The 25,196-nt window shown below is 41.3% G+C and overlaps 1 protein-coding gene across 7 annotated transcripts in view; it reads left to right on the top strand.

The window, feature by feature from the left end:
- The window catches only part of SYNE2 (spectrin repeat containing nuclear envelope protein 2), a 332,365-nt gene that overhangs the window by 68,851 nt on the left and 238,318 nt on the right, over positions 1-25,196 (top strand). For all 7 annotated transcript variants that reach the window (XM_082840730.1, XM_082840728.1, XM_082840729.1 and 4 more), the window contains exons 3-8: positions 13,890-13,951; positions 14,918-15,013; positions 15,103-15,180; positions 15,270-15,362; positions 19,726-19,907; positions 24,651-24,847. In XM_082840730.1, the coding sequence (XP_082696856.1) occupies positions 13,890-13,951; positions 14,918-15,013; positions 15,103-15,180; positions 15,270-15,362; positions 19,726-19,907; positions 24,651-24,847 (708 nt within the window). The remainder of the gene's footprint in view (positions 1-13,889; positions 13,952-14,917; positions 15,014-15,102; positions 15,181-15,269; positions 15,363-19,725; positions 19,908-24,650; positions 24,848-25,196) is intronic.

The raw sequence follows: 25,196 nt of genomic DNA, 5'->3' as shown, positions 1-25,196 counted from the left end.
CATGATAGATATGAGATGCTTATTTGATATCCAGATGGAGATGTCAAGTAGACAGTTGGATGTCAGGATTCGGAGTTCTAGAGAAAGGTATAGGTTTGGCAGCCATCAGCATATGGCTGGTATACTTACATTTAAAGCCACGGACTGGATGAGATCACCTATGGAATATGTAGCTAGAGCAGACCTTTTAGGTCTTGCAGTGTTCAGAGGTCAAACAGAAGAGGAGGAGCAAGCAAAGGACACTGAGAAGGAGTGGCCAAGGCCAAAGAAGGAAAACCAGGCAAGTGTGATGGCCTGGAAACCCCTAGATGAAGATATTTCAAGAAGGGTGTATGGTCAACTGTGTTAAGTAGAGAAGTGGCCATTGGATTGGGTTCATAGAGTCAGCTGGTGGCTCTAATACATTCGCCACACTCAGATAGTAGAGATGGAGGCCTGACTGGAGGGGGTTGAGGAGAGAATGGGAGGTGAGGGAGTAGAGACAGTGACTTAACATTTCAAGAAATTTTGTTGATATCAGGTACTTGTTGAAGGGAAATGTAGGATTTTTTAAAGTAAGAGATACTACTCCATTAACTGTTATGCTTTTCCTAAGTTAGGTTCATTTATTGCTAGAGCCCCATTCATTTATTTGTTCATTCATTATTCAACAAGTGTTTTTAAATACCTATGGTGTATGACACTGTGCTGAACACAGGGGATGGCACATGGCATGTGCTGTCCTGAAACGTATGTTCTGATTATAGGGATACAGACAATTATATCAACAGTAGAGTATGATGTGTGCTGCAAAGAGGGCTGACATGGTGCTGTAGAGGTACAGAGTACGAATACCTCACCCAGACTTGGGAGTCAGGGAAAGCTTTCCAGAGGAAGCGATTTCTAAGCTTAGACCTAAAATGTGTTAATAGATGAGCAGGCATTGAAGGTGGAAAGAGTGCTCCAGGCTGTGGTGACGGCATATAAAAGCCAGAAGATGAGGCTGAATGTGGCACATTCCAGGAAACGGATGTTTAGCGAGACTGAGGATTAGAGTTTGAAGGAGAGTGTGAACAGATGAGGTCATGTAAATGTATAGGGGTTTGAAGTTTTTCTTAAGACCAAGGGGAAGCAACTGAAGGATTCTGAGTAGAAGCATATTCAGAACTAGTGATTTAGAAATCACCCAGGGGGCACTGTGGGGTGTGGTCTTACGGGACTGAGTGTGGAGACAGGAAGACCGGCTGAGAGATAATGGTGTCCTCATCTAGGAGGTGCGGGTATGGATGGAGAGAAATGGGTATCCAGAGATATCTAATAGATACAATTTTCAGGGCTTTAAAATTTTTTAATTTTTATTTTATTTTTAAAATTTTTATTGGAGTATAGTTGATTTACAATGTTGTGTTAGTTTCAGGTGTACAGCAAAGTGAATCAGTTATACATATACATATATCCACTCTTTTTGTTTTTTAGATTCTTTTCCCAGGTAGGCCATTACAGAGTATTGAGTAGAGTTCCCTGTGCTATATAGTAGGTCCTTGTCGATTATTTTATATATAGTAGTGTGTATATGTCAATCCCAATCTCCCAATTTATTCCCCTCCCCATCCCCTGCTAACCATATGTTTGTTTTCTACATCCGTGATGCTACCTCTGTTTTGTAAATAAGTTCATTTGTACTCTTTTTTTTAAGATTCCACATGTAAGCTATATCATATGAAAAAATTTTTATTTTCAGCTTTATTGAGGTAATTATCAGGACGTTTTGATTGACTGGGTATGGGAAAGGGAGGGAGAGGGAAGTATCAAAGATGACTCAGGTTTATTCTTGGGCAAATGAGTGGATGATGGAACTGAAAAAAAATGCAGGAGAACAACTTTGGTAGGAGAGGGAGTTGATTGAGATGGTAACTCAGTTCTGGAAATGCTGAGTTTGAACTGTCCCTGGAATAAGTAGGTGGAGATACCCAGAAGATAGTGGAATAAACATATGCACAGCTCAGGAGAAACAGACACCTGGGCTGAAGGTAAAGATTTGGAAGTGATTAGTATATAAATGGTGATTTGTTCCCTGGGAGTAGATGAAGGTATCTAGAGAAAGAGAAGAAGGGCCTAGGCAGAACATTCCAGAGATAGAAAAAGCAAATCCAGCCCATAATAGGGCCTGGGAAGGGGTGTCCAGAGAAGTAGAAAGAAAACAAGGTGAGTGTGGTACTGTGGAATCCTAAGAAAGAGAATATTTCAAGAAGGAGAGGGTAGTAAACAGTATCAGAAGTTTCAAGATATCCAAAAAGTACTGAGAAGTATCCATGAGGTTTAGCAATGAGTATATTATAAGTGGCCCTGCTCAGAATTAAGTGGAGAGGCTGGGGTGGAAGCTGGCTTTTCGTGGGTTGAGAAGTGAGTGGTAGGTGAGGAAGTGAAGACAGCCAGGGTAGACAATTCTTTCAAGAAGTTTGGGTTTGAAGGGGAGGACAGAGATAGGGTGGTAGCTGGAGGGGCCACGGATCTGGCATTTAAGCTGATTTTTAATTATAATGAAAAGAACATGGATTTTGGTATCAGACATGTCTGGATTTGAATTTCTCTCTCACCAGATGTGACAACTAGAGCACAGTATCCAGGGCACAGTAGACTTTCAATAAATGCTTATTGAATGAGTGACTAAAAACCCTTCATCTTCTGGGAGCTATAGTTTTCTCATTTACAAAGTGCCTGCCTGACCACCTGACTAGAAGCTTTAATGAAATAGTGTCATTGTTCCTTACCCTCGAGTCCTCCTTATTCCTGGACATGGCTTGTTTCAGCAAGCCTTCTGAGCCCCTCCACGCGTGTCTTAGGATACCCATAAGTTAGAATAGATTTACATTGCATTACATTATGTTAATATCTCAGTTTATTATTTCATTACTATTTTTGCCAGGCCCTTCCTGTTCCCTTGTTATCTCAAGAATAAGTCACACATGTAAACCAGTCTAATTACTTTAGCTAGGAGTTTCTGAGCGTGAGCTATGTGAACCCCCTCAGTCAGGATCTCTGGGAATTGGGGCACAGAACCCTGCACTTAAACCATGACTCGCTGGCATTCAAAAGTGTAGGAATCCTAGATCTGTAATCACGGCACGTATCTCCTTAGTGCAGTCTGGCTCTTTTGCACTCAGAAGTCAGAGGTGCTTGGACTGCTGCCCCGGTGGAAGGTGTTTAGGCTCACACCTTGATTTTCACAAGAAAAATGCTCACAGTGTTAATGTGGTTGGTGAAAGGCAGTAAGGAGTAAGAGATACGTGCTAAAAGAAATGTAGTCATTTCTTTGATTTATTCATTCCACAGATGTTTATTGAGCAACTCAGGTGAGTCAGAAGAGGGTAAGAAAGAAGAGAAAAAAATAGCACCCCCCCCCCAAAAAAATAGCACCCCAGATCCTAGGCATTTTATCTGTATTGTGGGCTCATTTTCATGTGCTAGAAATACAAGATTTGCTTTTACGCAGAGAGCCAGGAGCTATGTTCCATGGGGCTGGAAACAAAAGCCTCAGTGTGAAAATCTCAGGTGTTTGCATAAGGGTGTGGTTGCCTCATGTGGCTACAGGACCTTGCTGGATTCTACATGCTAAGGCCCTAAGCAGAAATTCTTTGCTGTGTGTCATAGATTTCCCCAACAAACTAAGTACTTAAATCTGTGGGTTCACTGGGGAAAAATAGCAACAAAGCCCCTCTCGCTCCTGCCCCAGCCAAATAACCATTCATTCAACAAATGCTTTCTGAATTCGAGCAACATGAAACACGCTGTGTACAAGCTGCAGGCAAAGTGAGGCGCTAAATCGGACCTGGCCTCTGCTCTCCGAGAGCCCGTAGGCTAGTGAGGAGGCAGATAGTCATCAAGTTAGCTCACAGATGTTAGCTAATATTTTTTTAGGAACGGCTTTATAGAGATATAATTCAAGATGTGATTCACATACCATGCAACTCGCCCATTTAAAGTGTACAATTCAATCATTTTTAGTATACTCACAGAATTGTGCAACCATTGCATTTCATTTTAGAACATTTTTATCACCGCCCGCCCCCCTCACCCCTCAAGAAACCCCATACCCTTTATTCCCATTTTATTCCAAAACCTTGTACTCCTCCCTGCATCAGGCCGAGGCCACCACTGATCTACTTTCTGTGTCTATAGACTGTCCTATTCTGGACATTTTGTACATGTGGAATCATATAATCTGTGGTATTTTGTGATGCCTTCTTTCAGTTAGCATAATGATTTCAACATTCATCCCTGTTGTAGCTAATATTCATTTGTGTAGATCAAGCATAATCTTGCCAGGGGTTGATAAACTTTTTTTGTAGAGGACCAGGTAGTAAATATTTTAGCTTTGAGGTCCATATGGTCTCTGTCACAACTACTCAATTTGCCATTTTAGCATGAACGTAGCTACAGACAATATGTGAACAAATGAGTGTGTCTGTGTTCCAAGAAGACTGTATTTACAAAAATAGGTGGTGGGCTACATTTAGCCTTTGGGATTATCTGTTGTTGATCTCTGATTCTACAGCAGTACAAGTACTTAATCCTCTTAGCAACTCTGTGAGGTAGGTACTGTTAATCCCCATCTTACAAATGAGAAGACTGAGGCACATAGCAAGTAGGTGGCAGATACGGGATCAAACTCAGGTAGTCTGGCTCTAGAGCCCATGCTCTTAACCTTGTCAATGATTATACGTTGAGGCCGATGCTAAGTAGTGGAGGAAGACCGATTGACTTAGGTTTCCTTCGCGATGCAACAATTGAGCTGAGCCCTAAGGGTAATTAGAAGTCAAGTAGGTGAAGAGGGCAGGGTGGTGCAAACAGCTGTGGCAGGAGGGGACATAGCTTGTAAAGGCCCTGAAGGAAGATGGAGTGGCTGGAGCCCTGGGCATGGAGGAGGGCTGTAAGTGCCGAGGCTGGAGAGATGCTCTGGGGTGGACCATGCAAGCCTCACAGGCTGTTTTGCTTTTGATCCTCAGAGCAGAGAGAAACCATCAAAGGGTGGAAAGGGTACTGTGGTCAGATGTACTGGCTGAAGTGGAGAACAGATTGAAGGGAGCAGAGCAGACCTGGTTGGCCATGGACATGGTCCAGGCCAGACCTGACGGTAGATCAGGCAAGAGGGCCGTCAGATGTAGAGAAGGAGGTGTATACCAGAGCCATGTGGAGGCAAATTTGCAGGATTTGGCGGTAGGCTGTACTTGGGGCTGATAAAGGATGGTGGTGTCAAGTCCATGAGATGAAAACACAGATGAGGGCGGGTTTGGGGAGAAGTAGGGAGGTAGAGTGTCATTTCAGTCCTGGAATGCTGAGTTTGACAGGCAAGTGCTGTTTTTTCCATAGTGACAACACAGATTCTCCTGGGAGGAAATACGTGAATGAAAAGAATTTTGAAGTAGAGACATGGTTGCACATTGAGTTTACGAGATGTGTTAGCTAGGACTTAGCTTCTAAACTCACTTTTCTGGTTCAATAAGTGAGATCTCAGTCCTGGTACTATTTATTTTTCTTTCTTACTTGCTTATTTGTTTGGCTTAAGAAAATGTGTTGTAAATTGTCCCCCTGCTTTCTCTGTTGGTTAATAGTCTCCCCTTTTGTAGTTCAGTAACAGGCCTTTTCCTGTTTATTCTTCAGATATTTTAGGCTTTTCTTGTTTTCATTTTGCATGCCTGTGTGTTTTCATTCATTTATTTGTTTGTTATCATCTCCATGAGAAACAATAGAAGAGGTGGCCTTATTATTTTTAGTTCCCTTTCTATTGGATAACAGCTTGGGTAAGATTCTTTGGGATGGCTGTTGGAACACATGGCTAAAATGTGTTGCATTATTGTCTGAATTTAGTTATTCTTACCTTGTCTAACAGAGAGTTGGCAGCATTGTTTCAGGGGAGAGCAGCAGGGTCTCATTAGTGCATGCCCTTTTGTTCAAGACATTTTCTTAGTAGAAGAAAGAAATTACCCAGGGGTTTTTGATTTTGAATTTTATTTATTTTTCTTATACAGCAGCTTCTTATTACTTATCCGTTTTATACATATTAGTGTATATATGTCAATCCCAATCTCCCAATTCATCCCACCCACAGCTTCTCCCCACAGCTTCCCCCCCTTGGTGTACATACATTTGTTCTCTACATCTGTGCCCAGGGGTTTTTAAAACAAGGATTAGGATAAGACATAGGCCTAGTAACTGTTGCCAATAAATTCTTCTCCTTGCAATAAGTCAGTTTGAACCTCAATCTTTTAATATTTACTAAGTCTTTCAATCAGCAAAATGTATTGAGTACCTCTTCTCTACATGGCACTGGTCTAAGGGGAAGCAAAAACACAAAAGCATAAGGGTTTAATATTAAGGTTGATACAATGAGTAGGAGAGAAACCACATAGAGGTACATGACTGCAGTACATGAGCAGCAAGTGGTAATTACCATAAGATAGAAACAAAACTGTTGGTTATTCATGTAGCTATCCTTTCATAAAAATACTGGTAGAATGATGATAAACATGCTATTTTATAATTTGCTCTTTTTCACTTAAGAATATACCTGCATTGGCACATAGGTATCTACTTTGTTCTTTTTACTGGGTAAATGATAATTTTCTTCCTTTCTGGTAATGTGGAAGGTTTATGATCTCCTTTTTAAAAATTTCTTATGGCTTAACAGATGCTTTTTAACTTTAAATAGTGTACCTAAATTGCTGCTTTTTGAATTAATCAACTTAAAAAATGAAACCATATCATGTGTAGTAATTTAATTTACATATACATACATTCTTTCATTCGACAAGTGTAGTAGTTTAATTTACATACACATACATTCATTCTTTCATTTGACAAGTATTGACTAAGTGCCTTCTACTTGTGAGGTATTATTCTAGGAGCGAGGAACCCAGTGACCGACCAAAACAAATCCTTGCTCTTTAGAATTTATGTTCTTTGCCTGTCTAATCTAGAAGGATGCACAGGAAATTGTTAATTAACGTTGTCTCTGGGGAAGGAAAATGGGTGTGTGGGGAAAGTTAAGATTAACTTTGAATTCTGTTACTGTTTATAAAACATGTTTTATGAGGATTATATATTACTTCCTAATACTAATAATGATTAAAAAAAAAAAGACCCAACAAAGTATTGTGGTAGGCCAGAGCCAGAAGAGATTATTTCTGTTTCACAAAGGGGACATTTGAACAGGATATGTCTTATTTTAACAAACGTTGATCGAATGCCCCCCATGTGCATTGTGCTGGGTGCTGGGGTTTCTGTGAATGCAGAGGGATGCGGGAGGATTAGCCAGTCCAGAGGGTACATAGCATGTTGATTCAGAAAAGAGAGCAACTTAACTGGGGAGCTGCATATATTCTAGTTTGGCTAGAGAAGTAGGATGTAAGTGGGGAAGTCATGGGGGATGAGTTAGGAAAAAGTTGATTGGAGTCAAATTCTGAATGACCTAGAATGTTAGGCTAAGAATCTATAATTTATTCATTAAGGAATTAGGGAGTGATCAAAAGATTTTAATGAGGAGAGTGAAAGATCCAAGTAATAAATCTGGTGCCATGTGCAATAAACCTGTTATCAATAACCCAGCAATAGAAAGGGAAGAAGGGAAATTCCTGGATAGAGAAGGTTGCAAAGCCTCCTTGGTGACCTCATGCAGTAGAGAACATTCTTGGAGAAGCCACATTGTAAGAATTTGTTGCTCTGTGTTTAAGTGAAAATGTCAATTAGAGATTCTCATGCCTGGGTAACTGCCTTTGAACTCTTACTACCAGGGAGGACTGCTGGAGTCAACATTTTAGATGAACTTTTGTGGAGACTGGACCTTACTGAGACACAGTGGCCTTGGTAGTTTAATAATGAGATTTATAATGAACTTAAAATCTATACTCTTTAACTGAGCTTAACTCAATTTGTTTTCATTTAAGGTCCCTTCCAGCTAAGGATATGAGTTGCCAGCTCACAAAAGGCAGATTGAATAAGAACAAAGTCAGAGATTAAATGTATTTTTATGGTAATGACACCTAGAGAAAACCTTTTCATTCTATGCCTTTCTGAAACTCAGCCAGATATTTTCCAAGAATGATAATCTAGGATAGCCATATGGGCCTGAATGAAATTCACTGACTACATTTTCCTGCATTTTATATATTTCTTATTTGCCTTAAAAATCAGAATAGAGAATTTCTCATTCTCTATTCCTTGGCATTTTAAGAAACTCATCCTTATGATAGATTTTATTATTTTCTGTCTGTTTTTGTCTTTTTCTGTCCCTGATGTCTGCTGATTAAGTGGTCTTTTTCTCATTACTCAGCCATAAAAAAAGTGAAATAATGCTATTTGCAGCAACATGGTTGGACCTGGAGATTATCATACAAAGTGAAGTAAGTCAGACAGAGAAAGACAAATTTCATATAATATCACTTAAATGTGGAATCTAAGAAATGGTACAAATGAACTTATTTATAGAACAGAAACAGACTCACAGACTTAGAAAACAAACTTATGATTACCAAAGGAGAAAGGTGGGGAGAGAGGGATAAATTAGGAGGTTGGCATTAACAGATACATACTACTATATATAAAATAGATAATCAACAGGGACCTACTGTATAGCACAGGGGAACTCTACACAATACTCTGTAATTGCCTATATGGGAAAAGAATCTGAAAAACAACAGATATTTGTGTATGTATAGCTGAATCACTTTGCTGCACACCTGAAACTAACACAACATTGTAAATCAGCTATATTCCAATATAAAATAAAAATTAAATTAAAAAAATAAAAAAATAGGGGCTTCCCTGGTGGCGCAGTGGTTGAGAATCTGCCTGCTAATGCAGGGGACACAGGTTCGAGCCCTGGTCTGGGAGGATCCCACATGCTGGGGAGCAACTGGGCCCGTGAGCCACAACTACTGAGCCTGCGCGTCTGGAGCCTGTGCTCCGCAACAAGAGAGGCCGCGATTGTGAGAGGCCCGCGCACGGCGATGGAGAGTGGCCCCCACTTGCCACAACTAGAGAAAGCCCTCGCACAGAAATGAGGACCCAACACAGCAAAAATAATTAATTAATAAACTCGTGCCCCCAACGTCTTAAAAAAATAAAAAATAAATAAACAAATAAATAAATAAAAGGTCCTATTCTCTTTATGTCATTTTGAGAAGAGTTTTATTATTTCATTAGAAAGTTACTCTGGAAATTAAAAAATAAAACCCAACATTAAAAAAAAATCTCACCCACTCAAATTAAGTTGCTTTAAAGCATCTGGCTCTCAATTATTTTTTCCCCAATGGGTCAGCCTTTGAAAAGAACAAAAGGTTACTTATCCTGCCATAGGGGGAGCTATTTGGCTCTGGTTCCTGTTGAATTAATACCACTTTTCAGGGATAAGGCAGTATGAAAATGTGAGAAAAGTGTGTCAAGGGATAAGTGACATGGCACAGACGAAACCATTTAATTGAGTAGTCATAAAGGTGTTTAATTGCACCTGGGAAGTCTTTGTCTGCTGTTAGCAAGGGTCCTTGTTGCATTTGAAGGGTTATGATTTCCAGGATGAAGAGGTAGACAATGTGTTAGTTAAAAGCCACGAAATTTAAAAACCTTTTCCTGAGGGTTTCATTTGCTAACTGGAGAGTTCGGGTCGGGATTTGTTCTGCCTGCTCCTCTTATTGTTTTTCCCCTTGTTTCTATTAGATTTTAATCAACTTAGGACAGGGATAACTTAAAGTTTTCATTGGAAATTTTTGGTTATTTTAAATTTATGTCCCTATCAGAGGTCAGTCCAACCTATATGAGACTAGGTGCTCCAAGTTGAGCAGTCCATATAGAGCCCTCATATGCTGCCTGTTTTCTCAGCCTAGGAAAGTTCACAGTCCTCAGTTTCCTCAGTACCAAGACCCCTTTTGTCCAGCATCACATGGAAACGATCATGTGATCCCTCATCTTTCTTGGAAATAATTTAGAATGACTGAGGTTTCCAGGTGGATGTGCAATACTCAAACTCCTTGGGCACACAGTGCTCCTTTACATTCCTTTTTGTGCCAGCATTTCACCCCCTCTATGGTTATTCCTTTCTCCCACAATAATTCCCCTAACGTTAGTGTAGACTCTCTGTCCTGGACCTGGTGGTATTCCTGGTTAGTTTCTTCTCCATACTTTACACCTAGAAAGAAAAAAAAATCTCTCTTGGCTCCTTAAGGATAAAGAAGAGAGCCCTCGGGCTTCCCTGGTGGCGCAGTGGTTGAGAGTCCGCCTGCTGATGCAGGGGATGCGGGTTCGTGCCCCGGTCCGGGAGGATCCCACATGCCGTGGAGCGGCTGGGCCTGTGAGCCATGTCCACTGAGCCTGCGCGTCCAGAGCCTGTGCTCTGCAATGGGAGAGGCCACAACAGTGAGAGGCCAATGTACCGCAAAAAAAAAAAAAAAAAAGAGAGCCTTCTTTGTTTGTTTTCCTTGTTGTTTGTTTTGGTTTTTGTTTTGAATTTCTGCGCTTTTGTAATAATGAAATAGTCCCTTCCTGCTTATACACGTGGCCTTGATTAATGTACTTTGTGCGCATGTAACTTGATCCTGGAAACATAAAAACTTGTTCTCTAGTTTTCTCTATGGAGGAACAAAGTTAGCTCTCAACACATTTTTTGGTAAGCGTCAGTACATGTTTAAAATTTATTGTCTTATCATCTGCTGATTCTAGGGAAACAAACAATGAAAACATGAGTAACATTTTGAATTATAGGACAAAATTATGGTTCTTTATAATTCTTTTTATAAAAATTTTATTTATTTATTTATTTTTGGCTGCCTTGGATCTTCATTGCGGCACAAGAGCTTTCTTTCTCTAGCTGTGGCGAGCGGGGGCTACTCTTCATTGTGGTGCACGAGCTTCTCATTGAGGTGGCTTCTCTTGTTGCGGAGCACGGGCTCTAGGCACGCGGGCTTCAGTAGTTGTGGCACGTGGGCACAATAGTTGTGGCTCATGGGCTCTAGAGTGCAGGCTCAGTAGTTGTGGCACGTGGGCTTAGTTGCTCTGCGGTATGTGGGATCTTCCCGGACTGGGGCATGAACCCGTGTCCCCTGCATCGGCAGGCGGACTCTCAACCACTGCGCCACCAGGGAAGCCCCCTGAATATATTTTGAAGGTGGACGTAAGAGAATTTCCCGAGGCATTGGACGTGAAGTGTGAGAGAAAGAGAGAAGCCAACCTGTGATGGAGGAAGAAGACAGAGAGTATAGGGGCCTGCAAGCAGAAGGAGAGAGTGATTATCTGTACTGAATGCTGCTGATTGCTCCAGAAAGATGAAGACTGAGAATCGATCATTGGTTTTAGTGGGGGCTGGGGGGGTCGTTGATGAACTCGATTCATGGTGACCTTGATGAAAGAGTAGTTTCAGCGGAATGGTAAGGGTATGATTGGTGTGGGTTCAGTTAAGAGAGAAGGAAGAGGGGACCTGGAGACCAGGAACATAGACAAATCTATTCGAGGAGTTTTGCCACAATGGACCTGTACCTGATGGGGTCAAGAGAGGGTTGTTTTTTGTTTTTAGTTTTAGATGGGCGAATTAATAGCATGGATCAGTACTAATGGGAATAGTCTCGGGTGGGGGAGAGGATAATACAGGAGAGAAAGGAGTAAAAGGTCCTGGAGTAGCTCCTAAGGGATGAGACCTGGTGAATGAGGGAAGGAAGGGATTGGCTTTAGGTCTGAGCAAGGCTGGCTCACCCATGCTAACAGGCTGGAGGCAGAGCCTTTTGATGGGTTACTAGACAAGGGAGTAGATGATCCCTAAGTGTCCTGGGGAAGCAAGGTCTCAGCTGAGAGTAAGGATGGGAGGGGAGGCGTTGGGAGTTTGAGAAAGAAGGAGAGGGTGTGAAATTGCTGTCTAGAGGAGTGGGAGAGGGCAGTGTATTATGACTTCCAGGCAGCATTGAGGGCCTACTTGGCGGTCACGATGAGACTGGTCAGCAGTTACGGATTTCCTTCCAGCCACATTCAGCAGCATGCGTGCAGGTGAGTGAGCAGAGAGTGGTGATGAAGAGCACACAGCAGAATGAGAGGTGCGAGGGGATGTTTGTAATAATTGATCGTGGAATTTACAATGGATAAGGATGAAAGGAAGGAGACCAAGGGGGCGAGGGACAGTGTAAAACTGGCAGAATTGATGGCTTGGAGTTGCTGATGGACTCCAAGGACTGTTGGAGTTGAGACACTAGTGAGAATGAACTGAAAAGATAAGGAATGATGTTCAGAGATGGGGATGCATGAACTCAAGATCATGAGTTGTAGTTATTAGTAATGACAAGGTCAGGGTATAACCATGACAGTGAGTGGTTGAGGCAGAGCAGAAGACACATTTATTGGAGAAGAATTCAAGAAACAGAGAGGCCAGAAGGTTGGAAGTTTCACCAGTATGTGTACTGAAATTACGAAGAATTAGGGGCCACATTGGAAAGAGCAACAGTGGGGAAGGAACTAAAACCTTTGAGAAATGATGAGGAATAACAGAGGTAAGTAGATGACTGTAATAGTGGGGACTGTCTGATGCCATGAGAGTTAAAGCTGGAGCATTTCAGGGACAAAGAGAGTGGAAAATGATCTGGAAGTAGCAGCGAAGAGCAAGGAACTAGTGGTCCAAGGTCTGTAAGAGAAAGCAATGCTGTCACTTGGGAGGGCTGTGGGGGAAGCAGAGTTCTGGGTTGGGTGGAGGTTCAATTAGAGCAGAAAGGTGAAGAGGGTAGTGGGCACGTAGGGGATTTCGCTGATGGTCTATTATGGATTTCAGCATCAGTGAAGGGTTTCAGGAGTTAAGGAGAGGTGGGAGATGAGAAAAATTGGGGGACGTGCAGTCTTTTGGAAATTAGAGGGAGAATGGAGGGGGACCTGAGTGTGTGAACTGTGTGTGTGTGTGTGAGGGGCAAAGGCACAGTGAGATGAGATCTGGTGAGCCCACGGTAGGTGGTGGGAACAAGTCTGTAAGCATTAGGCACAGGGAGGAGTGGGTGTCTGGATTGCTCTCACCCCTGTCCAGTAGGATGAGGAGATCTGGGGAAATAGAAAGACAGTCCTGTGTGCAGGGGAACCCCTGGCCTCAGGGCTGAGGGTGTCTGCTGGAGCCGAGGGGCTAGAGGTGAGGGGAAGAATGGTGTCGGGATGGAGCTCTCTCCTGCCCTGGGGAGGAAGGAAGGATCCACACCGAGTGTTCGATCTTTCCGTGGACTCCTGCCTGGTTAGTAAGAGTGAGAGCTAGCACTTCTCCTGTGTTTCCTTGGTGCCAGGGTCTGTTCACTTTGAGTGAACCACTAACAGTCTCTAGCGGTGAGTGCTTCTCACCTTATTCCATGAGGAACCTGCCCCACGTCACACAGCTACTCAGTAACACAGGCAGGATTTGAACTCAGGTCTCTCTGATTCTAATTGCAGCTGATTGACAGTTAATTCAGTGACAATATATTCTTCATGATAAATGTCAAGACTAAACTGCCGCAACTTTATGAGCCCTTTAAAATGTATTCAGATGTTCTGGGTTTATCTGAAGTACCGTGTGGTGTTGGCTTAGACTGCAAGTCCATTTGGATTAGAAACCCTTTTTTTTTCTTCACAGGTCCTTGTACAGCACTGTCAAGGTCATGTAGGGGCTAATCCTTTTGTTGGTAAAATATTAAAAGCCGTTGTCTCTTGCAGTTAAACGGTGGCTTTGAGAAATATCTTATTTCAACGTGCTATATTTCCAAAACACTTCTTGGACAGACATCTGAAATTTAAACTAAGTCCTAGAACGTTTATAAGATTGTGAGATACACACACGTACCCAGAGTGACAGACCTTTGAAACGTTGATTTGTTCAAATGGTTTCTGAGGCTTCTCGTTTTCTAACTACTATTGTCCTTTTTAAATAGCTGAACAGGAAGACACTCAGAAGAAAACCTTCACATGCTGGGTAAACTCACAGTTGGCAAAGGTGAGGAAACAGAGAGCAAATCAAGCTATAAATATATATTTAAGTGATTCCTCCTGTTCCTTCAGTTTTGGTCCCCAAAATGGCACTGGTGACATGTAAAAGGTTGAAAAAATGTGCTGAATGTCACCTTGATCTTGTTTTGATGTATGTGTTATTCTTTTCCAACACGAAAAGGGGGCATTTTTGTTAAGGATATGGGAGACAGTGCTAGAAAATATTTAAAGCAGTAACATCTCTTTTATCGAATGAAATTGTAAGAAGAAGTCATATATGTTGAGTGTTATGTTAGACACTGTTGTAAGTACTTTAAATGTACTGACCACTCGTTATGTTTCAGTGACTTCACAACATCCTGAGACAGATAGTATTGTTTGTGTTTAGAAAACAAGGAAACTAAGGTACAGAGACGTTGTGTGACTTCTCCAAGGTCCCACAGCTTACAAGTGATCGTGCTGGGATGCAAACCCAGGCAGTCTGGACCCAGAGGCCTTGATCTTAATCTCTGTGCTATCCTGGCCTTCAGTTGATCCAGGTGCCCGGAATAACCTAGATACAAAATGAGTGAGCCTCTTCACCCAGGCTACCCATCCCAGCACAGTGCTTGTCATTCTAAAAAGAGGAAATTCATAAACAGGTTACTCCGGAAGTGTAATCTCCCCAAAGGGGTCACTATTGGCTGATTCTGAGCATCACGAATGCCACTTCACTGCACAAGTTTTAAGGTCTCAGTGAAAGCTGAAAGAGTGTTGTGTCACTGGAAATTTGCTGTGAGATAAATTCACTACTTTCCTTACCATGTTTTGATATGGAACTTTGTGTGTTTTCTACATTCTGTTAATTAAGAAGAAAATCACGACTGAATCTTAGCTTGTGCAAAGATGCAAAAGCACATGTATGAGATTCTTAAAAGTTATCGTGTTTTTGGACCAGAGTTTCAATGATTACTTTTCTTGTGACCTTTTGTAGCACACCCCTCCCTCAGTTGTATCGGACCTATTCGCAGATATTAAAAAGGGGCATGTCCTCCTGGACCTGCTGGAAGTACTCTCAGGACAACAGTTGGTAAGCTTTTAAAACAACATAAAGAAATTTTGTGGATTAAAAAAAAAAAATCACATTTGTGAGTAATATATTTTGCTTGAATTTCATAGCCTCGAGATAAAGGATCTAATACATTCCAGTGTAGAAGCAATATAGAACATGCCCTGAGATTCCTAAAAAACCGATCAGTGAGTATGAAATTTACATGAAAATTCATTGGGGAGATAAATGCTGTGAAATGTTTTCTCCTTTTAACATGCGTTTCTTTTTTTTCCAGATCAAGCTAATAAATATTCACGTTACCGATATTATAGATGGAAACCCATCCATTATTCTTGGCCTAATTTGGACAATTATACTGCACTTTCATGTAAGTAGTTTGATGATATGAAAAGTATTCCTGTTCTAATTACCACAGTATGAAATAAGTGTAATGCAATAAGTGTGACTTGATGCTAGAGCTTCTTCCAGAAATAGGACCCTCTGGAAGTCTTGTCAGGTGGAAAATATATAGCAGACCCTTTGCCACTTATGTTATTCTTCAATTGGAAATTGAATGCTGAATTATCATGATATCCTGAAATATCCATGGTATCAGCACCAGTCTGAATAGAACTTGCCATGGTAAATTTTTGCTTATTATTGTTTATTTACTCTGTCAGAGGAGAGAATAGGAAGCTTCTGGAGTAAATTCTTGAAAATTAACCCATTAAACTTGGTTAAATCTCCCTATTTTTGAGGTCCCTTGTCTAATCTAATAATCCTGCAACATCTAGCTCTGTCCCAAGACTGACTCATAGCTTTCATTTCATTCCACAAATATTTTTGAGCACCTACTTTGTGCTAACTGTTGTGCTGGGACAGTAAGAAAATAACAGGGGGCACTTCCCTGGTGGCACAGTGGTTAAGTATCCACCTGCCAATGTAGGGGACACGGGTTCAATCCCTGGTCTGGAAGATCCCACATGCCGTGGAGCAACTAAGCCCGTGCGCCACAACTACTGAGCCTGTGCTCTAGAGCCCGTGCGCTGTAACTGCTGAGCCCCACACGCGGCAGCTAATGAAGCCTTCGCACTCTGGGCCCCGTGTGCCGCAACTACTGAGCCCATGTGCTGAAACTACTGAAGCCCACACACCTAGAGCCCGTGCTCTGCAACAAGAGAAGCCACTGAAAAGAGAAGCCCGTGCACTGCAACGAAGAGTAGCCCTCGCTCACTGCAACTAGAGAAAGCCCGCACACAGCAATGAAGACCCAACGCAGCCAAAAAAAACAAAAAGAAAGAAAGAAAATAACAGGGAATAAGTAGGTTATAGTCCTGACTTTATGACACTAATGGCTGATAAATACATTCTTTCAGGCCTGGGATTTTGAATTAGTGCGTATTTTCTGTAGCTACTTAAAAACTTATATGTTCAGGGGCTTCCCTGGTGGCACAGTGGTTGAGAGTCCGCCTGCCGATGCAGGGGACACGGGTTTGTGCCCCGGTCTGGGAAGATCCCACATGCCGCGGAGCAACTAAGCCCATTCACCACAACTACTGAGCCTGCGCTCTAGAGCCCGCGAGCCACAACTACTGAACCCGCATGTGACAACTACTGAAGCCCACGTGCCTAGAGCCCGTGCTCCACAACAAGAGAAGCCACTGCAATGAGAAGCCTGCGCGCCTAAATGAAGAGTAGCCCCCGCTCGCCGCAGCTCGAGAAAGCCCGCAGGCAGCAACGAAGACCCAACACAGCCAAAAATAAATAAATTTAAAAAAAAAAAGAATCAATTTAAAGTTTTGTTTTAATATTGTAAATAAACTTTTGTCAAAAGTATACAACACACAGAGAAAACTGCACAAATCTTAAATGTAGAGCTTGATGAATTTTTGGAAATTAAACACATCCACGTAACCACCATTTAACTGAAGATAAGATGATAGAATATTGCCAGCATCCCAGAGCCCCCAGGTCTTTCTCCCAGTCACTGCCCTCCTTCCCTAAAGATAACCGCTACTTTGATCTTTATCATTGGTTAGTTTAGCATTTTAAACTCCATATAAACAGAATTATAACTGAATTATTTTGCATACACTATATAATAGTCTTTTCTACCTGACTTATTTCACTTGACATCATGTCTGTGAGATTCATCCTCTTGAGGCAGGTATCAGTGGGTCTTTCTTTTCCATTGCTGTATATGAATATACCATTGCATGAATATACCAGAACTTATTTACCATTCTACTGTTGACGGACATTTCTTTTGCTGCCAATTTTAAGCTATTATGAATAAAGCTGCTAAAAACATTCTTGTATCTGCCCTTTGGTGGTACAAGCCCTTACTTCTGTTGCATATTTATCTAGGACTGGAACTGCCGGGCTGCAGGGCATGTGATCTTCAGCTTTTGTAGTTACTGCCAGTTTTTCAAACTTCTTGTGATTTACACTGTTACCAGAGTTTAAGAGTTGCTTGCTCCAATCCTTGCTAATACTTGGCATTAAAAACTTTTATATTAGCTATGCTGTTGTGTATAATGATTTTTAGAAGTTTTAAAATGTATTCTGGATACAAGTCCTTTGTTGGGTATATATAAATTGCAAATATCTTCTCTGACTCTGTGGCTTGCTTTCTCAAATCTTTAATGAACAGACATTCATACTTTTAATGTAGTTCACATTTATCAGCTTCTTTTTTTTTTGGTGGCTAGTACTTTTTATGTCCTTTAAAGAATTCTTTCCCTTTGCCAGTACCATGGAGATATTCTCTTATGTTATTTTCTAGAATAGTTCTGTCCAATAGGACTTTCTGCAGTGATGGGAATGTTCTGTACCTGCACTGGACAGAACAGTAGCCACTAGCCACTTGTGGCTATTGAACACTTGGCATGTGACTAGTATGACTGAGGAACTAAATTTTAAAGTTTATTTAATTTAAATTTAAATAGCCACATGTGGCTAGTGGCTATCATATTGGACAGCACATTTCTAAAAGCTTAATCATTTCACGGTTTACTTTTAGCTCTACAATCTTTCAAGAATGAATTGATTTGTTTGAGTATGTTATGTTAAGGCAATTAAGATTTTTTTTTTCCATATGGCTATCCAGTTGATCCAACAGTAATTATTGAAGAGACCATCATTTTCCTACTGCACTGTAGTATCACCTTCATAAATCAAGTAGTCATATAGGTATGGCTCCATTTTCAGATTGTCTGTTCTGTCCCATTATTTATCCTTGTACCAATACTATACTACATTAATTTCTGTAGCTGTACACTCAGTCTTGATATCTGATATTGTGGTTTTCCAACTCGTTCTTCAAGATTATCTTAGCTTCTTTGCTCTTTGTATTTCCGTGTATATATTTTTTTGAGATGTAGTTGACATATACCATTATGTAAGCTTAAGGTAGATAACATGTTGATTTGATAGTCATACAAATTTTATAAGTAACTTGTTAATTTACACACACGTAACCTGCTGGAATTTTAATGAGGATTGATTGAATGTATAGAATCATTTGGAAAAAGCTGACATCTTTTAAATAATGCATCTTTTTTTTTTTTGCGGTATGCGGGCCTCTCACTGTTGTGGCCTCTCCCGTTGCGGAGCACAGGCTCCGGACGCGCAGGCTCAGCAGCCATGGCTCATGGGCCCAGCCGCTCTGCGGCATGTGGGATCTTCCCGGACCGGGGCATGAACCTGTGTCCCCTGCATCGGCAGGCGGACTGTCAACCACTGCGCCACCAGGGAAGCCCCTAAATAATGCATCTTTTAACCCATGAATATAACATTTTCATTTTTGTTCTGTTCAAAATATTTTCAAATTTTCATTATGATTTCTCATTTGACCCATGGGCTCTATCACAATCTATGGCTTAATTTCCAAATATTTGGAGGTTTGTTATGTCTTCACTAGTACTGATTTCTAGCTCAATTTCAGTGTGCTTGGAAAATATAATCTGAATTATTTCAGTCCTGCAAAATTGCTGTGGCTTGCTTTATGGCTCAGCATGGTCAATTTTGGTAAATATTCTATATGCACTGGGAAAGAATGTTGATTCTGCCATTTTAGGTGCAATGGGGTATGTCAACCAGATCAAATTTGTTCATTGTATTGGTCACACCTACTATTATTGGTTATCTGGTGAGTCTGTCAATCATTGAAAGAAGTGTACATCTTTCAATAATACTTCTATTATATTTCTGGATTTATCTTTTTATTTTGTTTTGTTTTGTTTTGTTTGCGGTACGCGGGCCTCTCACTGTTGTGGCCCCTCCCGCCGCGGAGCACAGGCTCCGGACGCGCAAGCTCAGCGGCCATGGCTCACGAGCCCAGCCGCTCCGCGGCATGTGGGATCTTCCCAGACCGGGGCACGAACCCGTGTCCCCTGCATCGGCAGGCAGACACCCAACCACTGCGCCACCAGGGAAGCCCCTCAGTTCAGTTTTGATGGACAGAGGTGGAGCACCAGTGAAGTGCTCTATAAGCATGCTGCGGGGGGCGAATAGATGCCTGCCCTCGATGTGGAGCGCCATATGCTTGGCTGCGAGCAAGTCCCAAAAGCCAGTGTGTAGCCCCAGGTGGCCAATGCCGTTATTCAAAGGTTTGCCCAGAGCTCATTTCACCCTGAGTAAACTGTCACTGTTATACAATAATTTTTAGGTCTTGTTCTGGCTGAAGGTTTTGCCTCAATGCTTCTAACCTATGATTCCACACACGTTAACGATCATTATGTCTTCCTCAGATTGAGGAGCTTGCCCGGACTCTTTCTTGCAATTACAATCAGCCTTCCCTGGACAGTGTGAGTGTGGTCGACTCATCTCCTACCTCAAGTCCTCCAGCTAAGAAATGCTCCAAAGTCCAGGCAAGATGGCAGATGTCTGCAAAGAAGGCTCTTCTCCAGTGGGCTCAGGAGCAATGTGCCATGTAAGTAGTTTGCTCCACCAGAGGAGACACACAGGGCAGCTGTACCCACCAACGCAACCTTACCGACCTCCAGGTCTGAAAATCAGGCCAAATAGGAGTAACACCCACCCGAACACTTCCCTGTCATAAAAAGAAAAGGCTCACTCTCCCCCTTCCTCTCACACTGAATCTTCCACATGTGGACCTCTGTGAGCTCAGCCACACTTGGTTTTGAAGACCGGAAGGTGGTGTCATCTGGGTAACTTACCTCACTCCCACTCCCATGTATAGGTGGTCTATTACTGTGTGCAAATAAAGTAGTCTTTAAATATCTTTTTCTTTAGGCACAATTCCCCTATGCATCTGGAAGGTGGATTTAGATTCAAAAAGTTTTGCCATACTAGAACCTCTTTAAAAGTCGGGACTCTATCTTAGTTGACTGTGTATTCCCTTAATTTTAGCCTAATATGTGTTCTTGGTAGGTGCTCCATAAATGTGTTGTGTGGATGAATGAAAAATGAGTAGCCAACTCATAAAATTATCCCTTGGAACTCTATAGGGTTGCATGAAGGACCATGGTCCCCATTGTTTAGAAACTCGTAGCTCAATTAGGAAACAAAGAAAGAAGAGAGTAGGTGTTTTAAAAAAAAGAGATGATAAAGGGAAGTTAATGCTTATAATTTCTTTTTTTAATTTATTTTTTATTATTAATTGTTATTGGAGTATGGTTGTTTTACAATGTGGTGTTAGCCTCCAATGCACAGCAAAATGAATCAGCCATGCACATGTAGTTATGCCCTCACTTTTGGACTTCCCTCCCATTTAGGTTACCACAGTGCACTCGGTAGAGTTCCCTGTGCTATACAGTATGTTCCCATCAGTTGTCTGTTTTATACATAGTGTCAATAATGTATACGTGTCAATCCCAGTCTCCCAATTCCTCCCACTATAATTTCTTTTTTACATTGGAAAATGTTTTCTGCTCTTGGGATACATTTACTTTTTCAATTTAGCCAACTGCTTGGATGGAGTTTAGGAAAATAAGGAATTAGGACGCAGGAGATCCACCACAAAAAGACCTATAGAGTTCAAAAAGGCGTTCTTTGTCACATCATAGCATTGTCCAGATAAACAGGGGCGTAAACATGTTGCTAAGCCCTCTCAAATGTTGGGCTTCTGAGTAACTGCTTCTTAATGAAAGGCTAAGATGTTAATTTCTGTCGTACCTTTCTGTAGTTGTCATTCATCCTCTGTATTCTGTGAGGGGACACAAATATACATGCATATCTTCCAGGTTTTAAGTATATTAAATGAACTTTTTCTTGAATTTCCTGGAGATGATTTTACTTCAGTTTCCTAAATTTTAAAAATCCAAAATATAGCATGTGTGAAAATCATTATTACACCATATTCAGATTTGCTTCAAATCCTTTCAAAGTCCATATATTTTACCAAGGTTTACCTTTTCCCCATGTCCGTCCTTATTTTTCAACCATAGAGCTTATGCTAAACGTATTAAGATGTAGTAGGTAATTCTTAAGTATTTCGTCAGGAGTTTATTGTAGTTTTGGCTGTCATTGGTGGTATTACTGGGTGACTTTTGTTGGAATATTCTGTGATTCTCTAGGGCTCAGATGTAAGGCTATGTTGTAAGAAATATGTGGTATTTTTTTTATTCCTGAAGGAGATGAATTGGGCCCCCATTTGTGATGTCTGCATGAGCCTAGACCCTACCAGTCACTCTGGAGCCAGTCCCGCCCTCTCTGAGGCCCAGCAGCAGCACATTCTGTGTGGCACTTCTTTTGGCCCCTCAGGACAGAGCTGAGTTCCCAGCCTGGTACTGTATGGAGCGCGGTGCCTGCTGGTTGGCCCTGAGCCGGCTCTGGCCTCCTTAGCGCTCTGGCGGGTCCGGCCCCGCTTTCAGCCCCACCGCCACCCCCATAGCCATCAATTTAGTTGAGTACTTACACACGCACACTGAAGCTGGAATACCAGGTTTTGAATTCTGGCTCCCAGCACTTTCTAACTGGTAGGCTTAGACACTTAATCTCGTTGTGTTCAAGTTTCCTTAATCATAAAACGTGGACAATACTTAACACTTACTTCATAGGGTTATTATGTGCTTTACAAGAATTGTGTTTTTTTTTTTTTTATTTTTTTTTATTTTTTTTTAAGAATTGTGTTTTTTTTAAAAAAATATTTGCAACAGTTTCTGGACACAACGGGCACCATATAAGTGTTTGTTAAACGACATGAAAGTCGCTGCCTACTATGTAGTTTGTCATAATCATAGTTTAGGCTTTTTTCCTAAGGGATCCAGGAAAGCCCAGGTCATCTGAAGCAGATTATTTCTTGAGTAGCTTTTATCATGTATACTTTTGATATATACTTAAATTAGTCCATTGAATTTCCTTGTGTTTTTATGGGATATTAAAGGAAACTATAGTTGTTCTCGAATATTTCCCACACTTTGTAGGCTACTATATGCTTTTACAAAATATTCAGTGATCTCTTGTTGAACACAAATTGAGTGGTTTGAGATATATATGTTAAGCACCTTTTTATGTCAGGCACTGTTTGCAGGGTGGGTGAGTCTAACATGATGGGGAAGAAAGAAAGGGCCTCTGTTCTCAAGGGGCTTGCACCCTAGTGGGAGAGGCACATGAATAAATATGATAATTATAGTTGGCCGTAAAGTTAGGAAGGACTTATGATATGGTTGAGAATGTCAAGGATAGGAAGAGGGTGCCCTTATAGTAGGTGGTCATGGAGTGCCTTTCTTTTTTAAAAAAATTTTTATTGAAATATAGTTGATTTACAATGTTGTGTTAGTTTCAGATGTACAGCAAAGTAATTCAGTGATACATATATATATATAAATATGTATATTCTTTTTTTACATTCTCTTCCATTATAGGTTATTACAAGATATTGAGTATATGGTTCCCTGTGCTATACAGTAGGTCCTTGTTGGTTATCTCTTTTACATATAGTAGTGTGTACGCCTTTCTGAGGACGAGACCTTTGAGCTGAGACCTGAAGGAGAAGGCTTTAGGTGTATGAATCTCTGGGAGAAAGAGTGTCCAGGCAGAAGGATTAAAAAGGCTGTGGAGAAGCAGAAATGAAGCCAATGTTACTGCATGTTGGAAGGTGGAGATATTGAATAATATCCTCTGAACTGAGAAGGAACTTTAAGGCTGAAGAATGAAACAGGGAACTCCATAAAGTGCAGTTATGAAATTTATTGTGGGCAACTTACGGGCAGGATCAGGCAGACAAGGCTCCAGAGGCATTCAGAGCTGTACTCCCTGCCCTCAAAAGGGGTACAGGGAGATTTAAAGGGGCCAAAGCTAAAGCAGAATCTGACTGTGAAGGGAGAAGTATGTCTGCACCAACAGGAACCAGGGGTTTTTCCTCTCCCTGGGGTCTCATGACCATTAACCATCTGTGTCAGCAAAAGGCATTCTTGCAGTTTTCATATCAGATGAAGGCAAGGGTAAAAGTTGATGGGGAACTTATCTGGCTTGGGCACATTCCTTGTGAGCAGGCTAAAGCTTGGTCATGCAGAGAGACCAGGCGGGTAGGACTGTGGGCCTAAGATGGAGCTGACAAAATGGAGTCAGTGTGGTCTAGCCACATACTGCACCATTGTAAGAGAGGGGAGATGCAAAGGTGGGAGAGGTAAGCAGGAAGCAAAGCTTGTCTGGCCTTCTGGGCCAGAGTGGGAGATGTTATTCTAAATATAATGACGAGAAATGATGGGTTTTCTTTAAATAACTTTTTTATTGTGATAAAATATACATAACAAAATTTACCACTTTAACAGTTTTTAAGAGTACAGTTCAGTGACATTAAGTACATTCACAGTTGTGTCACCATCACTGCTATCTGTCTGCAGAACCTTTTTCATCTTGCAAAACTGAAACTCTGTATCTGTTTAACACCTCCCCTCCCTATTCCTCCTTCCCCTCAGCCTTCCCCTGGCCACCAGAGGTCTACTTTCTTTATCAGTGAATTTCACTCTGTTCGGTACCTTGAGAGAGTGTAATCATTTAACATTTGTCCATTTGTGACTGGCTCATTTCATTCAGCATAATATCTTTAAGTTTCATCCTTGTTGTAGCATATCTCAGAATTTCCTTACTTTTTAGGGCTGAATGATATTTTATTGTATGAACACACCACATTTTGTTTATGCATTCATTCCTGATGGCCGGTTCTAAGCAGAGGAGTGACAAGGTCTATCTATCCAATGAGCTATTGGCCACTGACTTGGCACAATGTATCATTTAATTGTTTCCAGTGAGAAATAAAATTAGTCCCTCTAGTGAAAGGAATTTAACAATTTGTAGAGGCCCAGCTTAGTCTTGAGCCAACGGATTGCTGAATGAAGAGCATTAAACTCGAGTGAGAATTGTCACGTGAAGGGCTCGTAAGACAGATTTCAGGTGCATTTCCAGAGTGTGATTCAGTGGACCTGGGGTTGGGCCTGAGAATTTGCATTTCGAGCACCTACAGCCACGTGACGCTGCTGCTGCCGGGGCCACGCTTTGAGAAGCAGTGCCCCGGAGCGTCGTGAGCCTCATCACACTTGGCATTTTACTTTAATTTGACCCCATGGTTCAAATAAAATATTTTCCTAGAAGGATTGATTCGATTTATGTGATTGGCAGAAATTAGTTTTAATTCCTGATGAATAGAGTGGAGGTGCTCTGATATAGTCTTTTAGATAGTGTTTATCGTGTTTTTATTCTTTCGTCATAGGTTTGAGTCTGTCAGTGTGACAGATTTTAAGGCAAGCTGGAGAAATGGGTTGGCTTTTTTGGCTGTCATTCATGGCTTGCGACCAGACCTGATCGACATGAAGAGTGTGAAGCATAGATCCAACAGAGACAATCTGAAAGAGGCCTTCAGGATTGCAGAAAGAGAATTAAAAATCCCCAAAATGCTGGAACCAGAAGGTAAAGAAGCTTCTTTCTTTGTAAAGCAATGTCCAGTGTGAAGTGGATTTGAAAACAGTACCCACATATGAGCAAACATAATAGCATTATATTTTACTCCTGAAGGGTTTAACTTTAAACCCTTTATTAAGTTTCATGAAATTAAGAATTCCTGCCAGTGAGTTAACCTCAGTAATTACAGGGAGGATGTCACAGCTGCAACCAAACGATGCTGTTTTTGGGAATAATTTTGAGTCTTTGTCTTAATTTTCTTTTATTGTGTTCTGTATTTCGTCCTCCTTGATTCTATTATTCTTTTCTAAAATATCTCAAGTAAGATATTTCTTTGAGTGGTTTATCTATGTCCCCT

The sequence above is a fragment of the Leucopleurus acutus genome (assembly GCF_964270905.1).
Source record: "Leucopleurus acutus genome assembly, chromosome: 1".
Classification (NCBI taxonomy): Eukaryota; Metazoa; Chordata; class Mammalia; order Artiodactyla; family Delphinidae; genus Leucopleurus; species Leucopleurus acutus.
The sequence above is the reverse complement of the archived record's forward strand: the minus strand, read 5'-3'. Positions and strand labels throughout refer to the sequence as shown.